This window comes from Schistocerca cancellata, chromosome 3 (genome assembly GCF_023864275.1).
Source record: "Schistocerca cancellata isolate TAMUIC-IGC-003103 chromosome 3, iqSchCanc2.1, whole genome shotgun sequence".
NCBI lineage: Eukaryota > Metazoa > Arthropoda > Insecta > Orthoptera > Acrididae > Schistocerca > Schistocerca cancellata.
Window position 1 is genome coordinate 951,564,691 of NC_064628.1, and position 24,714 is coordinate 951,589,404.

A 24,714-nucleotide genomic window follows, 5' to 3' on the forward strand; every position below is an offset into this window, starting at 1 on the left:
GAAGATGAGAGGGTTATACCAGTTTCCCTATGGAAATCGGCAATAGAAAGATGTCGAGTTGAATACAGCACAATTACTTATCCGTCTACTTTAAATATAAAATTGTTTTGATACTGTGTCACCCTATGCTAAGAAGAGAAGAGGTAGGTAGTTATACTACTTTAGTTTTTTTCAGTCGTTTGTGATTACTTTGGTCTGTCCAGAAATTTCCAAGATCAATAACACAAAAAATCAAAGCAGAAAAAGTGGGTAAACTGTGTTTTTAATCGAGATGTTCTGCATACTGCCCTAATATTAACACACTGATTACACTGCACGTTTAATGACAAAGTGTATTTGACAACTACTTTGGTGAAGTTATCATTACCCACTCCATCACATTTCCCTTAAGGACACTGCAAAATTTGCTTTTGTAACGAACTTTTGGGGGCTAGGATTGACCTGGGGATCTCTGTGAATGGCTATAGACTGTGGCAACAATGGGAATAATATGTGAATACAAGAAGCTCAGAAAGAGAGTTCTCCTACCTTCTGTCACCTACCTATACTTGGTGCCCCTGTTGAGCTGGGAAACTCAGTGGAGGGTTGGTTAATCAATCCCAATGAGCAGACATAATATGGAGATCAGTGGAAGGCGCTGGGAAATGACCACTGAAATTTTTCCTATAATAACCCCTATGGATCTGCTCAGTTCTAAATTGTCGCTGCTGTCAGATCTCCTGAAGGAGTCAGGACTGAGAGAAGCCATAGACCAACACTACAGATTGTTTGTGGACTATTTCAGAGGGGAAAGAGGGGAAAACTTCCCATAGTAGAGACAGATGCGAGTGTTTACGACTGGATATCCTTGGGTTTGCTGAGACTCACTACAAAGGAAGTGGCAATTTCATGACCCAACGAAGGAACAATGCATACTTTTTGGGGAGTAGCAACCAAAGTGAGAATGTTGTTGTGATAGTCACTCCTGGGAATGTAAAGAATTGTGTTACAGATTACGAACCCATTACTGACAGGGTGACATCTGTCAAACTGATTGCGTCTCTGTGTAAACTTAAAATCATTCAGATCAATTTTCATACTGCTGTAGAATCATATGACATGATACAGGAGTGCTCCGAACAACTGGAAGATGTCCTGAGTAAGATACCCAATGAAGAGCTGGCAATAATTCAAGGAAACTTCAATGCCAAAACTGGAGATCCACCCATGACTCAATCTGTGATTGGACTTCATAGTCTACTAGGTGGGAGAAATGAATGATGCAAGTAGTTACTGGATTTCTGCATGTGTAATGACATGACCAACTGTAACACTATGTTTCAACCTCACCCAAGACAACAGTACATTTAGACATCACCTGACGATATATTTACAAACCAGATTGACTTCATCCTTATATGAAAACAGTGGAAGACTTCAGTCTTAGACTGTAAGACCCTTTCCAGGAAGTGACTCTGCAAATGATTGCAGTGTGCTGTTCGTTAAAGTGCGGATTAAACTAAATCTACTGAGAAAAGTGGAGACAGATGACTAATATACACAAACAATGGAGCTCTTTGGGAATCTGGTGAGCTTCTAAGGCCACAACTCCACAACATAAGTCTCGATAAGAAGCAGCAGTGTCATTAATGTTGGATCAAAAGAGGAAGGTTATTTGCTTGTAACTTCTGACACCACAACAGTCACACAGTACAAAACATCCTTGGATATCACAGTCCACACTATTCATAATCAAGACGGATATAAGAATCTGTGCAAAATACGACAGAATTGTAGAAAGGACACAACACATTTCATTAAGAAAATCTGTAAGGAGAGAGAACAGCATCATAATCACAATCAAGTATGTGATCTCTTCAAGAAGTCAATAGCATGACCAGTTAATTCTTGTGAGCGGGTGGTAAAGACAAGAGTGGTAATTCAATTGGAGTTAATGAAGACTTTATTGTGAGGTGGAAACAGTACTGTGAAAAGTTGTACTCTGGAATTAATAACAGTATGGACAATCAAGCAGTTGAGCAAATTACACTGTAACCTACAATCTTTCATAGCGAAATATAGAACACAATTCAACATCTGAAGAATTATAAATCCTCTAGTATAGACAGTATATCTGGGGAGATGATCAAAGACATGGGGCAGGAAGAGGTTTATGTGCGGCATTCATTGTGTATAATAATATGAGAAACTGGGGAATGGCCATAAGAATGACTGAGTCTCTCTTTATCCCCCAAACACAAGAAAGGGTCAGTCAGAAACTGCTCCAGCTACTGAACTACTGCTCTCATATCCCACACAAGTAAAATTTTAACAAAGAGATAGAGGGGCTGGCCAGTACTTACCTCAGCTCAGTACAGCCGATAGATACACACAAAACAAAACCGAAAATTTATGTTCCTAGCTTTCGGAACAAATGTTCCTTCATCAGGGAGGAGAGAGGGGAAAGAAAGGGAAGAAGGGAAAGGAGATTCAGTTACTCACAACCCAGGTTATGAAGCAACAGGGAAAGGAAAATAGGGAGGGTAGCAAGGATGGAGGCATGGTTGTCAGAGGGAAGCCAAAGATATTCTACTGTAAGTACTGTGCCAGCTTCAAACCAAAGAGGATGCATACAGAAGTAAAGAGGTATATAGTATAAAGATAAACACAACTATCCAGGATGAAAAGATGCGTGAATGGCTAAGAGGAAAGGGAAAGAGGAGAAGACTGAAGAGTAAATGGGAGTGAGGTTGTTTAACGTAGGTTCAGTCCAGGGGGATGGCGGGATGAAAGGATGTAAGGATGTGTGGATGGATGGATGGGGGGTTCAGTCCAACCCTCCAACACATCCTTTCATCCCGCCATCCCCCTGGACTGAACCTACGTTAAACAACCTCACTCCCATTTACTCTTCAGTCTTCTCCTCTTTCCCTTTCCTCTTAGCCATTCACGCATCTTTTCATCCTGCATAGTTGTGTTTATCTTTATACTATATACCTCTTTACTTCTGTATGCATCCTCTTTGGTTTGAAGCTGGCACAGTACTTACAGTAGAATATCTTTGGCTTCCCTCTGACAACCATGCCTCCATCCTTGCTACCCTCCCTATTTTCCTTTCCCTGTTGCTTCATAACCTGGGTTGTGAGTAACTGAATCTCCTTTCCCTTCTTCCCTTTCTTTCCCCTCTCTCCTCCCTGATGAAGGAACATTTGTTCCGAAAGCTAGGAACATAAATTTTCGGTTTTGTTTTGTGTGTATCTATCGGCTGTACTGAGCTGAGGTAAGTACTGGCCAGCCCCTCTATCTCTTTGTTAGTATTTGTTTCACATCTCTATATGAGATTTTCCATTAATCATTTACAAGTAAAATTTTGTTCTTCATCTTGAGCCTGTGTTCAGAGCTATACATTCATCCTCATACATCCATAGAACAAACAGGTTTTGTTGAAGGGAAAGGCACTTGTTAACGGATCTTCAACATACAAGAAATAACTGAGAAATCATGAGTTGTGTGTTCCTGTTTCATCTGCCTACTGGACTATGGGATAGCTTTTGACTTTGTTGTCTGGAAAAAATTATTACTGGTGCCTGCAGGGTTGCTGTACCCCAAACTTGATAGGACTGATCAAAAGTCTGTACAACAATCACCTCACTGTTGTGACAACAAGCACTGGCACACCTGATTTCTTCAGTGTGTCAAAAGGTGTTAGAAAGGGTTGTCTCCTGTTGATGGTTAGACTAAAGGCACTTCAGTTGGTGGAGGGATTATTAACAACCATGACACTGTGCACTTAATCAGCACTGAAGATAAACTTCTGAGCTACACACAAAAGTAAAGAACAATGGTCTATCATGTGTGTTAGACATCAATCTCAGCAGGTCCAAACTCACGATAATTGATAGAGGTCCCAATATCAGGTCGATTAAAGGATCTAGGAATCGTGCATTCTTTCACCCATCTTACATCAACCACATGCAACATGTGGAGCTGTGACGATGGGATAAGACGATGGATCACAATAGGGCAACAGCTCATCAAGATCTGGCAGAAAAGAGCAATAAAGAACAGCACAAAGATCTGGCTTATTGAAACACTTAACATTTTACGACTTTCTTTATAGTTGCAAAATGTGGACTCTTAAGGCCAGAAAAAAAGCAGCATACTGATGCGTTTGAGTTCTGGTGCTGGTGTGCTGGTACATGATGCTGCACATGAAATGGACCAGCAGAAGAAAAACTAAGCAGCTCAATATCTCCAGGCATTGTTCCTTCTTGTGTCAACCAAAAAATTTTCCGGTTCTTTGACCGTATTGCAAGAAGAGGTGGAGAAAATCTAGAGAAAATAATCATGGGAGGGAAGACAGAGAGCAAGGGACTGAGAGGAAGAGCAGTGAACAGGTGGATACATGAAATCAAGGTCTACTGACTTCCTCTTCAATAAGCTCCTAGGAGGAACTGGTAACCATCCAGGATGGAAACACTTGGTTCATGATGCTCAGCAATGAGCACAACAGCTTGCAGTGATGATTAAATTTTGATAGCAACTGCAATTAAATAACTAATAATAATATTATAATAACATAAGCTATCAAATCCTATCAGTACGGATTGTGTTGAAGCACTTTTTTGGCATTTTCACCAAAAATTACAATAAATTCCATCAGTATGAAAGGACATGGTGGAAGACATATTTTTCAGGCGACTGTTGATACCAGTCCCAGCAGATATTGTTACATAACTCGTTCAGGATAAAGTAGCAATAAGCAGTCATAGTAGTGCTTGAGGAATTAATTCATTATGGACAAGAAACATAATTCAAATTCCTTCTCTGACTATTCAGTTTTGTTCAGGATGGGGAAAGAAATTGTCATACAATAAGGGAGGAGGCATACCTTCATTAAAATCTCAGATTGAAAGGTACTAGTTGCAAAAGTGGGAGGGGGTGGGATATGCTATGTCACTCAGATGCTAAGGTAGAGTGAGAGACATCTGTTGTGGGGAGCAAGTGAGACAAATATGAATGAAAAGCTGCCAAAGATGGTATCAGATTAGGCATCTAACACAAGGGGTGACCAAAAGTAACCAAACCTTTTTTACCTTATTTATTCATATTTTGAGCTCAAACCTTTGACCCCTTCAAGTACTTTCCACTTGCACTATTACACACTTGCCTAATCTTGTATTCCATTTTTCAAAACATTGTTTAAATTCATATTTTGTGATGCTAGACAGTACCTACGTCGTCTTTTTCTTCACCTCAGCAACATCAGCAAAACGTTTTCCTTTCATGTCTCTTTTCATTCTAGAAAACAAAATAAAAAAAGTCGCATGGGGCAATGTCAGATGAATATGGGGTGGGGGTGGGTAAAGGATAGGGGTCATACCATTTTTGTTCAAGCACTGTCATACAGCCAGGGCTGTATGAGCAGGGGCACTGTAATGATGGAAAAACCAGTCACCTAACAGCCACAAATCAAGCCATTTCTGTTGCACACTATTGCACAATCTTTTCAAAATTCCCCAACAGAAAGCCCAATTAACTGTCTGACCCTGCAGAACAAATTATGAATAGACGACTCTTCTCACAATGTAAAAAGAAATCATCATTGTCTTAATGTTTGACTTCACCTGACTAGCTTTCTCGGGAAGACGTAAACTTGATGTCTTCTACTGGCTTGATTGTTGCTTTGATTGAGGATCGTGTTCCTTGATACAAGATATGGGAATGTTTGGAAGACTTAAAAGTGCGAAAGTACCTAATCGATAAAGTCAATATGCTATACCAAAAGCGTTACAGCTGTATCCCATCTGGCAATGGATGATAGAATAGTCTGAAACAAAGAGGGGTGTCCAACAAGGAAGTTTGTAATAGTAATGGAAACGAACATAAAACTTATCAAGAAAATAGACAGGGCATAATCCAATCACTTCCTCAGGGGGGTACATTCATAGTCTCTGTTAAAAGTAAGTAAGAAACACGTATTTTTTTGTTTTCTTCAAAAAAATTCTACCCCAAGATACAGGCCTCCAAGGTTCTAAGAAATCTGAGACCATTCAGTGAGTTCTGTGTTCTCGAGGGGAATTTGACAGTTGACACAGCTGTGGTGTGTTTTGTAAAAAGGACTGTTTGAAATGTCTTCTGACTGGGGCCACAGGAAAGTGAAGTGTGCAAACTATTTGCATAAATGTGTTTTTTTTTTTTTTTTTTTTTTTTTTTTTTTTTTTTTTTTTTTTTTAATAAAAAAAGGTAACTTTGTTCAGGTTGAGAATAAGTGTTCTCATTTGAAGTCTCTGTTTCAAAGTGAAGATGTTTCCAGTGATGACTTTTTGTGTTCTAAATGTTTTGAAAGAATAACAACAATGATAGTATCTGAACAAGGTGAAGCCTCCCACGCTGCAGATGATGCAGATTTTGCATCAACAGAGGAAGAATTAAATACACCAAATCAGTCAGTTACAGAGGTAGGTATTAGTCCTATTAAGAAACCATGGTCAGTGAAGTCGAGTCATAAGTTCTATGCATCAAGAAAGTGCAGAGGAGTTACTAAAGCTACAGAGGAATACACTACAGCAAAACTGAGCACACGCTTCAAAGTAGAAATTCCATCTTCAGTAGAAATTGAACCAAAGCACTCTTGCACCTCTTGCCAGGAATTTTTCACAAATATCAATTCAGTTATTGAATATTATGCAACCTACAGTGAAAAGGTGCAAGTTTTAACTATTATTTCAGAGAATTTTTCAAATAAAACAAGTTTGAACCACATTCCATCAGTATCAAAGTACATGGTACAGAAATCAAGAAATGCACAGAAGTTGTATAAATTGAAACCTTTAGGTCTTTGGACCTTTCACATACATTTTGGAACCATTTAAAATGCTTGAAATCTGAGTCCCTTCCTCATCTTTCAAAACTAAAATTATGTTCAATCAGGCTAGGTTTTGATTTTTATCAGCCTATTATGTGATAATGTGGTAATAAAACAGGTTTTATGTATGGCAAAAATTTCAGTTGTTTATAAAACCTGTTCAACCTGAAAGTGGAAGCTCTCCTTTCCAGGGAATGTAAAACTATATTAATTAACTAATTAAAAGAAAAAAATCAAAATTTTATTGATTGGCATTTTGAAAAAAAAAAAATCCAATAATTTAAAAAAAGTTCAGAATGCTATAGTAAAAGAACTCTGACAGGCAAGTCCAAATGGAGGATTTCTTTGTAATCATAAAGGAATGTTCCAGAGATACAGCATTTAAAAAATTTTCCAAAATTTGCATCTTTAAAATGGTATGTGCAATGTCATCTTTGGAGGGCTGTATCTCAGAGCAGGAATTTTGTTGGAGAATACGAAAAAATACGTGTTCCTTACTTAGTCTTTCATTTTAACATGTGCTAAATTCAACAACGTCCAAGACTATGAAGGTAAGATTTTTTTTCCAGTTTTTCCTTGAAATGGACTATGCCACAGCGAATCAAATGCCCTGGCTTTTGCCGATGATTTGATAGTATGGGGAGAGACAGAATCTGAAGCACAGAAGAAACTTAATGATTGGAACAACATATTCAAAAATTTCGGACTAAAAATAAGTAAAAAAGACAGTAGAAATGGCCATCAACAGGCAAGGAATGACCTCAAGTATAGTTCTGTAACGAGTCAAAGGAGAATCTGTGTCAAGTACTTAGGTAGAATGATCGTGAAAGACAACACCATTACGCAGGAAATACTCAGCAGGACACAGAAAACATCCAATTTTTACAGTCAAATCAGAAATCCTCTCTGGGATGATAAAATGCCATGAAAAGCAGAAGTACCATACCTATTTTGTACCAGTCCTAACATATGGTTTAGAAATGTGTACCCTACTAAACAATGACCTCAGCGGAACTCGGGCAACAGAAATGAGATTCATTAGAACTATGAATCAAACACTAGAAAGGACAAAATCAGGAATAAGGTGAACAGAAAAGCGGCTGGTATTGAAGTTCCTGTTACCAGTGTCATAAAGAAATGCAGGCTTCAGTGGTATGGGCACATAATGAGTATGAACAGCCAAAGACCTGCCAAAAGGTATTTCAATATGAGCGTAGTAGGAAGAAGACCATGGGAAAGGCCAAGGAAATGCTGGGTAGAGACTGTAAGATCAGATGCGGAAGGAGAAAGGACACAAATAGGATTCTGTCCTGGAACAGAAAACGTGTGGATACAGAAGGAGATGGCGAGTGCTTGTACTCCACACCCAGGAAACTGGAGTTAGAAAATAGTAATAATAATAATAATAATAATAATAATAATAATAATAATAATAATAATAATAATGATGATGATGATTATTGAGGATTGTTAAGTACAGCACCAAGTTTTGACATCTGCAATAACTTTTAAAAATATGTTTGCATAAATTTGGGGCCCTTCTTTCAAAGTACAGCATGCTTTCTTGCAGCTTTGCTTTTGTACAGCAGTCAGCAATTGTGGCACGAATTCGGCAGCCGCCCTTTTCGTTCCCAAATCTTCTCTCTCAGTCTGCTGTACTGAACTCCAAGTCACTCTCAACACCTCCACAATTTCTTCAATGGTCCATTACCAATCTTTGTTGATGACTGCATAAATGTTTTCATCATTTTGACATGTTCAGGCCATGGAAGGAAGACCAGAAAAAAGTTTGTGATCAAATGATAAACCAGTGTGGCTTATTTCCCTCGATTCTGGAGATGAGAACTTACTCTCCACCATACCTCCCTCTCATCCTACCAACCTCTTGTACTCAATGTCATTTAGCATCTACCTGCCCCCTCCCCTCCACCCATTTCTTACATTTTGGTTATCACAATCTTGTTACTAACTAATTAACTTTTATTTTTCTCTTCATCTCTCTGCCCCTCTATCTTAGTGGGCTGCACTAGTCCAGGAAGCTGTTTCTTCTAAAAGTAAGTACAAACCACCATTTCTCTGTCTCTTTTTGTAATTTTTACATACTTCCAAAATGAATGTTCTATGTTATATAAAAAACTTAATGAACCAGGCATTTGTCATGGGTTTCTTCACTAATCAGTGAGTTTAACTGCTGAACCATCACTAACTGTAATTTGATTTAAAGAAGTAAGTGTTATAATATGCTATCTGAATCACGTTACTGCAAGCATTCACTGACAGAAAACACTATTTCTGGAATTTTTGGCCCTTCTGTAATCACTGTACAATGATATTAAGAGTGAAGACAATCAATCACTGATGAAAGGATTCTCTATTCTTTCAAAGTTCACAACTGTTAAACTTTTGATCTAATGCAACATTTTCAAACAGTTATTGGCCTTCTTTCAATCATTCGTAAAACAATTTTGAATGTAATGAATATGTCATGACAATTGAAAGTCTGTGTCAGATCAGGATTCTAACATGAACAGTCACCTAAACTCCATGCCCATCTGAACACACATCACCTCCAATACATAACCCAAACTCACTGATCTATCCACCAGTGACTTCCTAGCATTATTACCAGGAGATCTCCTGAGGACAATGTGGGAGTACCAGCACTGATAGAAAAGAATCCACAGGGGATGGAGACTGAACCTGTCACAAGGGATGTATACAAATTCGCACTGACACCATTCCTCATCATTAAATATTCATCAGTTTCATTCCCATCAGTTTGTTCATTTCCTTTCAGTGCGATTAATTCATTTGACTTCTGAATGTGATGAAAACCTGTAAGTGTTGCCCATTTTTAAAAAATAGTACTCGTGTCAAGCAAAATAGTGTTTCCAGTCACTTTTTATTTACACACTTATTTTACTCTGTCTTACTTTTTCATTCCTGGAAAATTTATCTTTAGTTTTTCAGCCTAATATTGGGCCACGTCCAGTGCTACAGTGCTACTTTCTTGTCAAACCACAAATAGTCATGGGCACATCTTATGGTGCAGTTCGGATATTGTAGATGATGTCCAATGCCCCCTCCCCCCTCCTCCCTCCAGTCAACCCCAGTCACACTCTCATGTGATTTGGCATTCTCCAAATCGTCCAACTTGATGTATTGCAACTGGGCATTTCTTGTTAGGCAGGGTAGTACTTCAGGGGCTCATTTAGCTCAGTATTAAGGAATCACTCATGGGAATAAGTCTGCCAGATCCACTTGATAGGGGGTGGAACTCATCTAAAAACTGTTTTACCTTTTTGTGTATGCACATGGGCAATTCTTTGGGATTCAGGATCTGACAATCTGGTCATTTTACACACAGTGGCTTCCCAACTGGTGTGGGTTTCACATGTACTGTTGTTAGCCTGCAAATGTCATTTAGGTTTGTACTGACTTTCTTGCCATGTGTGGATCTGGACCATATGAGGCACGCATACTCCACCTTGGAAAAGCAAAGTTGTTCTTAATACACACTTAATATTTACATAACAAATGCACATAACACCACTGGACGCACTGTCACATACAAACGTTTCATGACGAATATCGTCCCATGTTTTTTTGGATGTTTCACAGATTGCGCAACTGTAGTGCTAAAAAAGCAATAAGTACTGGGAATTTCCAGATAGACATGTAATTTCCTCATAATCAAAAACAGTTTACCAGTTATTATTCTACTGTCTGAATACTCGCTAAGAACTGTGTGTATCATCACTTTCAATGTTTCTTACAGCAATCTATAACAAATGCACTGATGCACATCTAAGACATAACAGAAGAAGCAACTAGAAGTGTTTACAAAATATGCTCAAATGCACACCAATTTGCTGCAAATATATTTATACAAACCTACAAAATATGCTCAAATCCACACGAATTTACTGTAAATATATTTATACAAACCAACTGCTGTTATATCTGACCACATTACTAGCTTTAGTGCACATTCATTACTTTTCCTGCAGGTGTTATGTGCACTTTCATCTGTACAGAGCACTAAATTCAGTAGGGAAAGTGAGTTAATGTACATTTCACAAATACACTTAGTCGTTTCTCCCGTGACATGTTCCAAAGAATTCATTGTTCATTTCTTTAGTAAACATTTAATGTGCTGACACACAGTTTTGGTAAACTGTTGTACACCAGATAGAATACTTGGTGAAAAATTCAGTGCTGCTGACACATGCACATAAAAGTGACAACATTATCCCAGCTCTTGAAACTTTTAGTTCCTTCGTCAGGAAAGAGTGGGGGGGGGGGGGGGGGGTTAGACTGAAGAAGGTTAAAAAGGAATTACACCTATGACTACTCCCCCCCCCCCTTTCACCACCATCTTTGTCTCTCATTCTAGTGCCTCAGTGGCACCCCCACCCCCGCAACCTCCCTCTCTCACTTTCCTCCCCAAGTACAGTTCTCAGTTCTGAAAGCCAGGTTAATGTCATCACACTTAATAAATGATTTTAATATTAAGCAGGAAGAATGAGGAGATGATGGGTACCATAAGAAAAAAAGTAGGGGCAGAGGCCTTGGCTTATGCTTGAGCGAAGATGATGATGATGATGATGATGATGATGGATAGAAAGCACTTCCTAATGTTCTACAAAATTATATTTATTTGGTCATGAACAGGCTGTCAGCTTCTTATGTCATTTTCATGTGATAACCAAATGTCACAAATAAGAATAAATGATGCGTGACTTACATAGATATTATTTACACACAAAATGCAATATTGATAACATATACAGTTTTGACAAAGAAAAGTATAAGATTTTTCATTTTAAAAGGGGAACAAACTTTTTATTTGTAGATAGATCTAAAAATTTGTGAAAAATAGCTGAATTTCCAATTTTAATCTGTTTCCTGTAACTAAAACTTCATTTAACGAAGGTGGGAAAAAGAAACTGCATTTGAACACTGTTATGGAAAGAACACATTGCTGCTCACTGTAAAGATCGCATTTTCAGAAGCAGACAGGCATGACAAAGAGACTCATTACATCCGAGTTTTCAGCCCATGCCTTATTCAGAAAAGAAAAATCACACACATTCACACAAGCAATCGTGCCTCACGCTCATATGTCTTCTATCTTCACCCTTTCCAACCAAAACTATTCTGGTCAGAGTGATCGGAGATAGCGTTCATGTGTGTATCAGGTGCTCTTGCTTGTGTGAAAGTGTTTTGTGTTTTTCTTTTCTGAAGAAGGCTTGGACCAAAAGCTCATATGCAACAGTCTTTTTGCCATGCCAATCTGCGACTCAACGTGGTGTTTTTCTTTTCTGAAGAAGGCTTGGACCAAAAGCTCATATGTAACAGTCTTTTTGCCATGCCAATCTGCGACGTGTCATCTTTAACTGTGAGTAGCGATCTAGCCTTTTTAAAATATTGTTTGTATTCCAACCTGGACACCTCACTGTTGGGAAATGTGTTTCGCCATTTAATACTAAGCTGACATTCTGTGTCATATGTTTGTCAGTTCCCAGCATTTACAATAAGGTAATCTCTCTGTTTTTCTGTAAAGAACACTTTCCTCTGAAGAATGTAAAAGTTCACATTTTACACCACATGAGGGGTTTTCCATTCAAAGATGACGAGCAAAGGTCAAATGTTTCTTTGTTAATCTGCAAAATTATTAAAAGGATGGATTTATATCAACTAAAATAACATGACATGTCCTGCACCGGCAGTTATGCAAACATTCTTCGACCTTTTAGATTGGCATGACTACCACCAAGTTATCACTTAGGATGAATGGGTGTAGGCAGAGGCTGTATAGAGGCAAGATGCAATATCCTGTTGCAGAGAATGCTACTCAGTGCCATCTGGATTCTTATCCCAGACACCAGTACCCCAGAACTCTGCGGGTGAGAACTGGCATTACAACATTCCTTGGTTCTTGCCACTCGCCTGGCCTTAATTTATGTAACTTTCTTTGATCTTAGCATTTCTCCTCAGCAACGATTCCTGTTTGTTTTCTGTATCTTTTATTTTGTGACCTTTATCCCCTCCACCCACATCTATGCACTTAGCTATCTGTTCTTATCTGTCACCCCTCTTCCTTCCCCTTCAACCCTTCTTAGAGAAGGAGCAGCCACTAGATCTGAAAACTTGCAAATTTAAATACCTTTATATCTGTGTTCTCTTGCTGCTGCTTTTTCTTCGTGAGTAGATTTTTTATCTGTCCAATTACGAAAGGGATAGATTATTTAGCTGGATAGATAAAAAATCTACTCACCAAGTGGCGGCAGAACACACACATAAAAGACTGTCGTGACTAGCAAGCTTTCGGAGCCAGTGGCTCCTTCTTCAGTTGGAACGGTTGAAGGGGAAGAAAGAAGGGTGAAGGAAAAGGACTGGAGAGGTCTAGGAAAAGGGGTAGATTTTGGGAAAGCCACCCAGAACCACAGGTCAAGGGAGACTTACCATACGGGATGAGAAGGGAAGACTCAGTCCAGTGTGACACGTGCCTTACCTGCATTGTTGGCTGTCAAACACAACCATCCCATTACTATCACTGTTCACATTATTTTGTCTATCTCCTAAATGTTTGTGGTTGTGTGGCTTCTGGGAGCTTGCAGAGTTTACTGCATCTGTAGATACAGTTTTTCTGTAAATGCTAAATAAGTGATCCTTGAATGTGTGAAACAACACTTCTGTGCACTGGCAAATAGGAACTGAGTCAGTAGTTACAAAAACTGGTGCATTGTTCCGTATAATGGCAAAATTTCAGACAACTTAACAAAAGAGTTAAAGGCTCACAACTATAGACCTGCATTTTGTAATACTGACAATATGTCAAATTTAAAATTCAACAAGAAATATAAACTGCAACCTTTGTGCAGAGTGGTGTGTCTAAATCACATGAAAGCACTGTGGCATTAGGTTATCTGACATGAGAAAATCTGGAGATTAAGAAAGAAAGACAGTCATCTTTTAACAGAAAACCACTCGTATGATGTTGAATGTGAAGATTTACATTCTGTAAAGAAAAGCAAAACATTACCCAACTGGAAATACTGGACATCAACAAACATATGACACAGATTGCTAGTTTAGTATTAAGTGATCAAACTGAAGCTACTCCCCCCCCCCCCTCTCTGTCAAATGAAATTTTAGTTACAGGTATTAGGTTTAAATTGTAAATTCAAATTTTATCTTTTCACTTTTGTGTTCTGCCTTGCGGCAGGTCTTGTCATGGGGCAAGCCTCGTCAGAGAGGTCCACCGCATGAGTGTCTAGGGAGGTGATTCCAGTGGTGGTTTCCTGTTGCCTTCCAATGGTGACGATGAAATGATAATGATGACAACACAACACCAGTCCCTGAGGTGAGAAAATCTCCGACCCAGCTACGAATCGAACCCGGGCCCCTTGGCATGACAGACCGCCACGCTGACCACTCAGCTATCGGGGTGGACTTTTATCTTTTATCAGTTGTTAAATGTATCTCTACACAAAAACTTTGTTTTCTTTTCCGTTAAAGTAACAGTTTCTGCATAACAAGTGTACCATTTTCCTATGTAAAGACTCTACATAATTATTCTTGCACATACTGTGTAAATTATATCTGTGCATGTCAGATGTCATTTTATCTATGTTTGTGACATTCTGCTGTGACTAGAGATGGCCTAAGCAGCCAAAGTCAGTTTGTGATCAAATAAATATAATTTTGCAGAACATTTGATATTATTTCTATGTTCTGCCAAACACTGATGGAATATTCAGCTAAAAAAAAATAAATGATTTCTTTAAGAATGTTGAGATAACTTGAGGAAAAAAGCTTGATAACTGGAAGCATGTCTTGTGCCTAGGGAAGTTGTATAGGTGGCAAAATATAGGTTTCACTAACTCATAATTCAGCATTCTCAATAGCACAATTAAGCATGTCAGTGCCGTAATTTGCCTTACTGACAGTAAGCCACTATTAACAGGGGCCAAGCTCAGTTTCAGAAAAGTTAATTGATCACCATCACTGATGACAGCAAAAGTCAGATAATTTAAACGCTTCCTTAAGGAACACCATTCTCCATTCAGAAGTAACACCCTGAGTCAATCACATAAATGTTATTTACACAGGAAAGATTGTACTAGACTAAGAAGGAAGCTTCCAAATGGTACCACAAGTTCTCTTGTTGTCATAGAAAATATATGTAATGTGCTACTCATGCAATGTAACTCCTGCACTGACACCTACAGCAGGCTAATTTCATGAAGTATGAGAAGTGCCTCCTGAACTCATCACTTGTATAGGGAACTTTCTGACTGCTATAAGTAATACAAGTTGTTGTTAATAGGTCATTCCTAAGTTATTCATGCCATTGACTATTATCTAGCCAAAAGGAATTTTTGTTTATTCAATGAGAAAAAGTAATTTCATATTTTACTGATTTTGGAAATAAAAGGGAAAATATCAGTGAAAATAAAACCCTAGTGCTTGGTTTTAATATACCACATGAAGTATGGTGTGGAATATTTCACACAGTTCAAAAAGTTATACAATGTTGTTATTTGCATTACAAACTTGTAGTACTGAAAGAATACAGTCTTCAATGGACATCTGGCTCTTGAACATAAGCTAAACTAGCTAAATAATTCTCAATACAAAATGACACATCTTCAGTCATCATTCATGTAGGTCATTTCTGCTGGTTAAGAGAGGAAAGCACACAGTAACACATGATTAAGGTGATCAGTCTATATTCTTCCAGGATATTATAGCAAACAAAGTGTGAATGCTGCATTATCTGCCTTTTTGATCACTTTATAAGGCAAAGTTATTTCCTACTTGCTGTGAAAGTTGCAAGATTGAAGTTGATGGAGAGAGCCAGAAGGCATATTGTGCATATTTACATTTCCAAGGAGCAGAAAAGGCCAAGCCTATTCCATAATATGGGCCCACAGGATGCAACAACAAAAATTTCATGCAATGACAGATACATCAAGACACTAGCTTATATGGTGTACAGAATGTAACTTTTAATTAACTATATCAATAATGGAGAGGAAACTTAATAACTTCCAACATCACAGCCAATACTATGCTGTGACCGATAATTACAATCTTTACTTTCATGTTTAACAGTATTAAATTTTGTGATTTCAACTACAAAACACCAAGTGTGAAGTCAACTCACAAACAGGAAATAAACAAGCGGTGCAGACACAAAGAGAACTACATACAACAAACAGAGATCTACAAATTTTTGATCATGCAGAGTAACGAATAAAATTAACCAAATCCAAAAGGTTATTAGAAAGTGGAGCAACAAGTGAAGGTAGGAAGGTCAGAGCAGCCAATGCTGAAGTCCTTATGGGAAAATGAACCACCTCAAACTGGATTAAGATGATGATTGGCCGTGTTTAAGGAACCGTCCTAGCATTAGCCTCGAGTGATTTACGGAAATGACTGTGTCTAAATCAAGATTATGGGACAGGAATGTTTACTTCTTTAATGTGGTTTCAGTGTCTTAACTACTGTGCCATATCCTTCATTGGACCAACACGAGTGTAACTATCATAGTATGTTGGAGGTTGGGTGCATCTGTACACTAACATAGTAAAGCTGTTTCACAACTAATGTAAGGAAAGTAAATGAACAGTTATAGTCATAAACACAAAATAAGAATTATACACTAAAAAGGAAACAAGTACATACAGCAGAACTTTGAGGAAACAGAATAAAAGCGATTGCCTCAAAAGAACAAATACAGATTCTCATTGAAATTATTAATAATTATTATACAACTTCAAAGAACATCTCTATCAAATGTTGTTGCTTTAAAAAGCCTGTGCATTCTGAATCAAAATAAACATTATCATGATGCAAGATGGCCGTCAGTACAAAATGACATGCTTGGCTACAGGTACAAACCTGCTTGCTAGATGTTCTTTTCCTGACTTCAGGTCCTGTGCCAGCTCTAGATCTATAGGGTCCACCAATCCCGGAACGACTCTCCAGCCCATCTTGTACACTGCCATCACTTTCCTCCCTTACACACTGTCCTAATGTGATACAAAGAAAAAGGTTCTAACACTGTCATAACTAACACAATTATTTTATACACAAAGGCAAAATAGTTGGCCAGTACTTACCTTCCAGTATAGCTGATCAGACACATTTAAAAATGAAAATAGTAATCCTACCTTAAGAACTATAGTTCCTTCATCTGGGTGTAATAAGGATAGAATGGAAAATGGTGATAGGTTGAGGAATGTTAGAAAGGAGCAGCTGGCCAATAAAGACCCCAGTATAAGATCTAACCGCTCATGAGGAATAGGAGAAACAGAGGTGAAGTGGGAGGTGTCAGGAGAGAGCAGCCCAGAGATAAGATAAGGGTAAGAAACAAAAGTGAATTTTCCTTTTGAGAGGAGGGGCAGCTATCAGGAACTGTACAAATATAATTTTGCAAGCAATCTTGGGACAGTGCTAGATACAACAGTGCAAATGTGTTATGCCCTAAGGAGCAAAAATACAAATAACAACTGCACACTTCCATTCTGCAACTGACGTCAAGTTACCATCGATATTTGATCAAATTTCATCATCAGGCTGTGTAGTTTTCATTAACATCCACTTTTCTCCACAACCACTCACTGACACCCACTCGTGATTGTGAAGCCTGGGAGTGCTCGGTGTGCCATCGATAACTAGAAAGTTTGGTAGCACTGGCTATGATTGGTGGGAATGAGTGCTAAAAAAGTGTGCCGAGATAGAATCTCTCTTTTTCTAGCACTTTTTCCTTTTGTGTGAGAAGGCTAAGACTGCTTCTAAACATTTTTAATGGTGGAGCATACCAGTTAGTAGCAGAAATGTGTAAGCAAGGCACAAGGTATAAAAAAGAAACGAGATGTGCGATTAAAAAAGAATATTCTAGGAAGTTCTAAAATTTTCTACAAATGTTTTATAAGAAAAAACTAATTCTTGTACAATCTCAAGCAGGATCACAAAGAAACAAGGTGGTATGGAGAAATGAAATGGGAGCAGAAAGAGAAAGACGACTCATGTAGGAGTACAATGAATAAGAGATTGAAGTTAAAAGAACATGAAGATATTAGGGAAGAGAAATAATAAAATCATTTCAAGGAAACTGAGAAGCAGAAAAAAGCAGTAATTGCGAAGTGGAACTTACAGGGTCCCATTATGAGCCCACGAAAGGATACAAATGGCTCTGAGCACCATGGGACTTAACATCTGAGGTCATCAGTCCCCTAGAACTTAGAACTTCTTAAACCTACCTAACCAAAGGACATCACACACATCCATTCCTGAGGCAGGATTCAAACCAGCGACCGTAGCAATCGCGCGGTTCCAGACTAAAGCTCCTAGAACCGCTCGGCCACAGCGGCCGGTGAAAGGATACGTCATCAAAAAAATATGTGCACAGATAAATTCTAGGGGGAAACTGCAGATATAACTGGCACAGTTAGACCGATAACAGTTCAAGCTTCACTAACAGAATTATTGTCTTTTATTACTGTAAAGAGGCCAGAATCACTATACTTTCTACAAATGGTATACTGATACAACACATGCTCCCACATGCAATCATTTGGAACTACATTTAAACATAACAAAGGTACTTTGAAACCAGTTTTGAAGGTCAGAGGACAAATTTCTCATCGAGTGAGCTGGCTACTGCTAATGGCAAACTTTCTATAAGCATATTTTAAGAGTTATGAACAGCTCTAAGAGGACTTACAATGTCTACTCCATAATCACATTGACTGGGCAATAAGTTAATGACTTTCCTGGAACATATGGTCAATGACTTCTTTGAGATGATCATTTGGGCCAACAAAGGACCCGGCAATGAGAACAAACAAAGGTTTCATGTACCTTACATTGCCAAAGTTTTAGTTGTTATTGTTGACAACGAATACAGGCAGCATGGTATCATCTTCATATCTGAAATAGTACACTGCAACATACTGTTGAAACACATCATAGTAGTATCCACAAATATTTTTGCAGCATCCGACATGTATGTCTAAGCAGGGATATAAAAACAAAACAAAACTAACACTGACGCACTTCTACAATGATTGATCAAATTATAGTTAGAAACAGCGAATACAATTACATCTTGAATTGTTGGCAGTTGTTGTGGCAACTGTTGTGGCAATTCATTGATGATATGTATGTCAAACCATGGACCACTGGCCTTGCTGTTGGTGAGGAGGCTCGCATGCCTCAGCGATACAGATAGCCATACCTTAGGTGCAACCACAACGGAGGGGTATCTGTTGAGAGGCCAGACAAATGTATAGTTCCTGAAGAGGGGCAGCAGCCTTTTCAGTAGTTGCAGGGGCAACAGTCTGGATGATTGACTGATATGGCCTTGTAACACTAACCAAAACAGCCTTGCTGTGCTGGTACTGCGAACGGCTGAAGGCAAGGGGAAACTACAGCTGTAATTTTTCCCAAAGGCTTGCAACTTTACTGTATGGTTAAATGATGATGGCGTCTGTTGTAATGGCGACCGGAATGGTCACGGGGTAGTAGTGACGGAAATGCGGCGGGACCCGCGAACAACAACACAACAGGAGAGGACGGACACGACCAACGGAGGACCTAACGACACAAGAAGAACAGACAGCAGTGTAACAAACCAAACAAGACAACCATGTTCAATGGAATACAAACACGAATGTCAATATGCAGTCTGAGGCAATATGTCCTCAGACGCACGCGATGTTAGATTGCTGGCTCAGCGTGAGGCAGGCGCTTAAGTATGCTATCAGGGGTGTCGCTATTGGCCGCTGGGACCACGTGTTCCACTGTGGTGCCCTCACACTAAAAGCGGGCCAGGAGGCCACAGCTTAAGGCGCAATGGTGCAGAGACCTCTGGGGGTCTTCGACGTCCATGATGCCTGGCGCGGATTCAAATTCCGCGGTGCGCGGTTCCAGAGCATCCTCTTGGGTAAAATATACCGGAGGTAAAATAGTCCCCCATTCGTATCTCCGGGGAGGGAATACTCAGGAGGACGTCATTATCAGGAGAAGGGAAACTGGCACTCTACGGATCGGAGTGTGGAATGTCGGATTCCTCAATCGGGCAGGTAGGTTAGAAAATTTAAAAAGGGAAATGGATAGGTTAAAGTTAGATATAGCGGGAATTAGTGAAGTTCAGTGGCAGGAGGAACAAGACTTCTGGTCAGGTGAAAACAGGGTTATAAATACAAAATCAAGCAGGGGTAATGCTGGAGTAAGTTTAATAAGGAATAAAAAAATAGGGGTGTGGGTAAGCATTACTGTAGCTAAGATAGACATGAAGCACACACCTACCACACTAGTACAAGTTTGTATGCCAACTAGCCCTGCAAGAAATTATTCAGATAATGAAGGGAGGCGAAAATTTAATAGTCATGGGTGACTGGAATTTGGTAGTATGAAAAGAAAGAGAAGGATACATAGTAGGTGAATATGGAATGGGGGTAAGAAATGAAAGAGGAAGCTGCCTCGTAGGATTTTGCACAGAGCATAACTTAACCATAGCTAACATTTGGTTCAAGAATCATGAAAGAAGGTCGTATACATGGAAGAGGCCTGGAGATACTGGAAGGTTTCAGGTAGATTATATAATGGTAAGACAGAGATTTAGGAACCAGACTTTTAATTGCAAGACATTTCCAGGGGCAGATGTGGATTCTGACCACAATCTATTGGTTATGAAGTGTAGATTAAAATTGAAGAAACTGCAAAAAGGTTGGAATTAAGGAGATCGGACCTGGACAAACTGACTGAACCAGAGGTTGTAGAGAGTTTCTGGGAGAGCATAACGAATAATAGACAGGAGTAGAGGAAAGAAATAAAATAGAAGAAAAATGGGTAGCTTTGAGAAATGAAATAGTGAAGGCAGCAGAGGATCAAATAGGTAAAAATACGAGGGCTAGTAGAAATCCTTGGATAACAGAAGAAATATTGAATTTAATTGATGAAAGTTGAAAATATAAAAATGCAGTAAATGAAACAGGCAAAAAGGAATACAAACGTCTGAAAAATGAGATCGACAGGAAGTGCAAAAGGGCTAAGCAGGGATGGCTAGAGGACAAGTGTAAGGATGTAGAGGCATATCTCGCTAGGTGTAAGATAGATACTGCCTACAGGAAAATTAAAGAGACCTTTGGAGAAAAGAGAACCACTTGTATGAATATCAAGAGCTCAGATGGAAACCCAGTTCTAAGTAAAGAAGGGAAAGCAGAAAGGTGGAAGGAGTATATAGAGCGTCTATACAAGGGTGATGTACTTGAGAAGAATATTATGGAAATGGAGGAGGATGTAGATGAAGATGACAGAGTTTGACAGAGCACTGAAAGACCTAAGTCAAAACAAGGCCCCGGGAGTAGACAACATTCCATTAGAACTACTGATAGCCTTGGGAGAGCCAGCCCTGACAAAACTCTACCATCTGGTGAGCAAGATGTACGAGACAGGTGAAATACCCTCAGACTTCAAGAAGAATATAATAATGCCAATCCCAAAGAAAGCAAGTGTTGACAGATGTGAAAATTACTGAACTATCAGTTTAATAAGTCACAGCTGCAAAATACTAACACGAATTCTTTACAGACGAATGGAAAAACTGGTAGAAGTCGGCCTCGGGGAAGATAAGTTTGGATTCTGTAGAAATATTGGAGCACATGAGGCAATACTGACCCTACGACTTATCTCAGAAGAAAAATTAAGGAAAGGCAAACCTACGTTTCTAGCATTTGTAGACTTAAGAGAAAACTTTTGACAATGTTGACTGGAATACTCTCTTTCAAATTCTGAAGGTGGTAGGGGTAAAATACGGTGAGCGAAAGGCTATTTACAATTTGTACAGAAACCAGATGGCAGTTATAAGAGTCGAGGGACATGAAAGGGAAGCAGAGGTTGGGAAGGGAGTGAGACAGCATTGTAGCCTCTCCCCGATGTTATTCAATCTGTATATTGAGCAAGCAGTAAAGGAAACAAAAGAAAAATTCAAAGTAGATATTAAAATCCATGGAGAAGAAATAAAAACTTTTGAGGTTCTCCGATGACATTGTAATTCTGTCAGAGACAGCAAAGGACTTGCAAGAGCAGTTGAACAGAATGGATAGTGTCTTGAAAGGAAGATATATGACGAACACCAACAAAAGCAAAACGAGAATAAAGGAATGTAGTCGAATTAAGTCGGATGATGCTGAGGGAATTAGATTAGGAAATGAGACACTTAAAGAAGTAAATTAGTTTTGCTATTTGGGGAGCAAAATAACTGATGATGGTCGAAGAAGAGAGGATATAAAATGTAGACTGGCAATGGCAAGGAAAGCATTTCTGAAGAAGAGACATTTGTTAACATCGAATATAGATTTAAGTGTCAGGAAGTTGTTTCTGAAAGTATTTGTATTGAGTGTAGCCATATATGGAAGTGAAATGTGGATGGTAAATAGTTTAGACAAAAATAGAATAGACGCTTTCGAAATGTGGAGCTACAGATGGATTCTGAAGATTAGATGGGTAGATCACATCACTAATGAGGAGGTATTGAATAGAATTGGGGAGAAGAGGAGTTTGTGGCACAACTTGAAAAGATGAAGGGACCGGTTGGTATGACATGTTCTGAGGCATCAAGGGATCACAAATTTAGTATCGGAGGACAGCATGGAGGGTAAAAATCATAGAGGGAGACCAAGAGATGAATACACTAAGCATATTGAGAAGGATGTAGGTACTGGGAGACGAAGCAGCTTGCACAGGATAGAGTAGCATGGAGAGCTGCATCAAACCAGTCTCTGGACTGATGACAACAACAACAACAACAACAACAACAACAACAACAACATGTCAAAACTGAGTTGGAATGGTTACCATCTAACCACCATAATCAACGAAATTTTATCTGGATAAATATATCAATTTAAGACACACAATAATGGGAGATGGCAATGACAACGACATCAATCCCCTCGTCAGCAATGTTCTCCAGAAGCTCACATCACATGCACGAGTCTTCACTTGCTGCAATAACATACACCAGAAAATATGGTCTGCCCAACTTATTCATAATGTTTACGTGCAAGTCTTCTTGACCACAAATGAAAGAATAAAATCACTGACTTATATGGCATTATTGCCAGAGTTTTTCATAAAAAACAAATCGAATTTACTGAAGCGCTCATCAAAAACAAATCGAATTTACTGAAGCGCTCATCAAAAATAAAACAGTCTGTGCTGCCATCTTTGGGATGTATTTGATTGAGTTGTAAAATTTATGACTGCCACATTTGCACTTCCTGATTCAGCTTCAAAAATGCAGCCTAACCAAATAGATATCATCATAAAGGCTGAATTTTGGAAGTCGTACAAATATCCTGAACTCTGCACAATAATGTAACTCAAACTGGCGAAGATGGCTATCAAAAATATATGCGCCAAAATCACCAGAAAAGAGTAGATTTATGGCGAAGATCAGACAAAGAGGCCACCAATAAATCAGAATTGAGAATAAATAGCTTTTTCTGTACGAGTCACACCTTTCCCATACAGATATAAAATATCCACTACATGCGTGTGCATGTATATGAACTAGGATAGTAACATGGACATTTTTACACTGACAACAGAGGACATGCATGGTGGAACAGTAACGTCTCAAATGAGTCACTACAATGCAATGAAGCAGCTCAGTGAATTTTAAGTTTCCAAATATGCGATTGTCATCCAGCTGTTATCCACTTAACTGTCCACTTGAAATATGGGCAATATGTGAATTTGACCCAGTAAACTGCAGAAGGAGTTTCGATGGAAGCACCAGCACAGAAGACTTTGACTGCCTTCTTCAATTTGTGTCAAGATAATCTCTTAAAAGGATTTTATTTTGTACAGAAACTACTACACACAGGGGGTGTCGAAGAAAAAAATTCTACAGACAAAAATGTGGAATGTCAGTGCAAAGTATTCAATATTCAGACGGAAGGGTGAGTATATGCTGTGCATCCACAAATGCTGGATAGTTCTATTTGTGTTTACTGCTTCACAGAATTTGTGGTACAAGACGTTTTGAGGACATAAGAACTGCCAGTTTCTACATTTGTGAAACATTTATGGAAGCATGTCAGTGGCTAGAGCCATTGGAGAATGACAAGCATTGCAAGAGGACAGGAAACTATCATCCTGCCCTGAAATGAGAGAAATCCTACCCGAGATCCTTACAACCCGCCCTAAAGTGGTGCTCCATTACCCACCGAACTTCCACAACATACTAGTCCATCCCTATGATAGCTATCAAACTCATTCCTTTGCCAGAGGGGTCATATCCATCTGTAAGGCCCAGTCAATCCATCCACCCAGCACTTCCTATTCCAGTCCTGTCACACGCTTACCCTACACCGTCAGAGGCAAAGCCACCTATGAAAGCAGCCACGTCCTACACCAGTTCTGCTGCAATCATTGCACGGCTTTTTTTATTCGAAGGACTACAAACAAGCTGTCCACCAGGATGAACAGCCACCACCGAAATGCGGCCAACGGCTTGGTAGACTACCCTGTGGCACAGTATGCAGCTGAACATAACATTCTTGATTTCAATGGCTGCTTTACAACCTAGGCCATCTGGATCCTCCCTTACAACACATTCTCTGCTTCTGAAATTATCCCAGCGTCAACCTACAGTAACCTATTGTCCTCACACCCTCCCCTCTGTCCTATCACCTCCTCCCTATTCACGCCCTCTCATCCTCACAGTGTGCCACCCTCTTCTAACACACCTGCCCATTTTTCCTGCCCCTGCTCCTCTCTCTTCCCACTCCTCCCCCCTCCAAATCTCCCTGCCTCACAGAACTGTGATGCAGCCTCGGCAT

At 39.2% G+C, this 24,714-nt stretch overlaps 1 protein-coding gene across 1 annotated transcript in view; it reads right to left on the minus strand.

Annotated features, from left to right (window-relative positions):
- Nucleotides 1–24,714, minus strand: part of LOC126176014 (F-actin-uncapping protein LRRC16A) — a 573,185-nt gene that overhangs the window by 52,595 nt on the left and 495,876 nt on the right. The window contains exon 29 of the mRNA XM_049923133.1: nt 16,760–16,890. Within this exon, the coding sequence (XP_049779090.1) occupies nt 16,760–16,890 (131 nt within the window). The remainder of the gene's footprint in view (nt 1–16,759; nt 16,891–24,714) is intronic.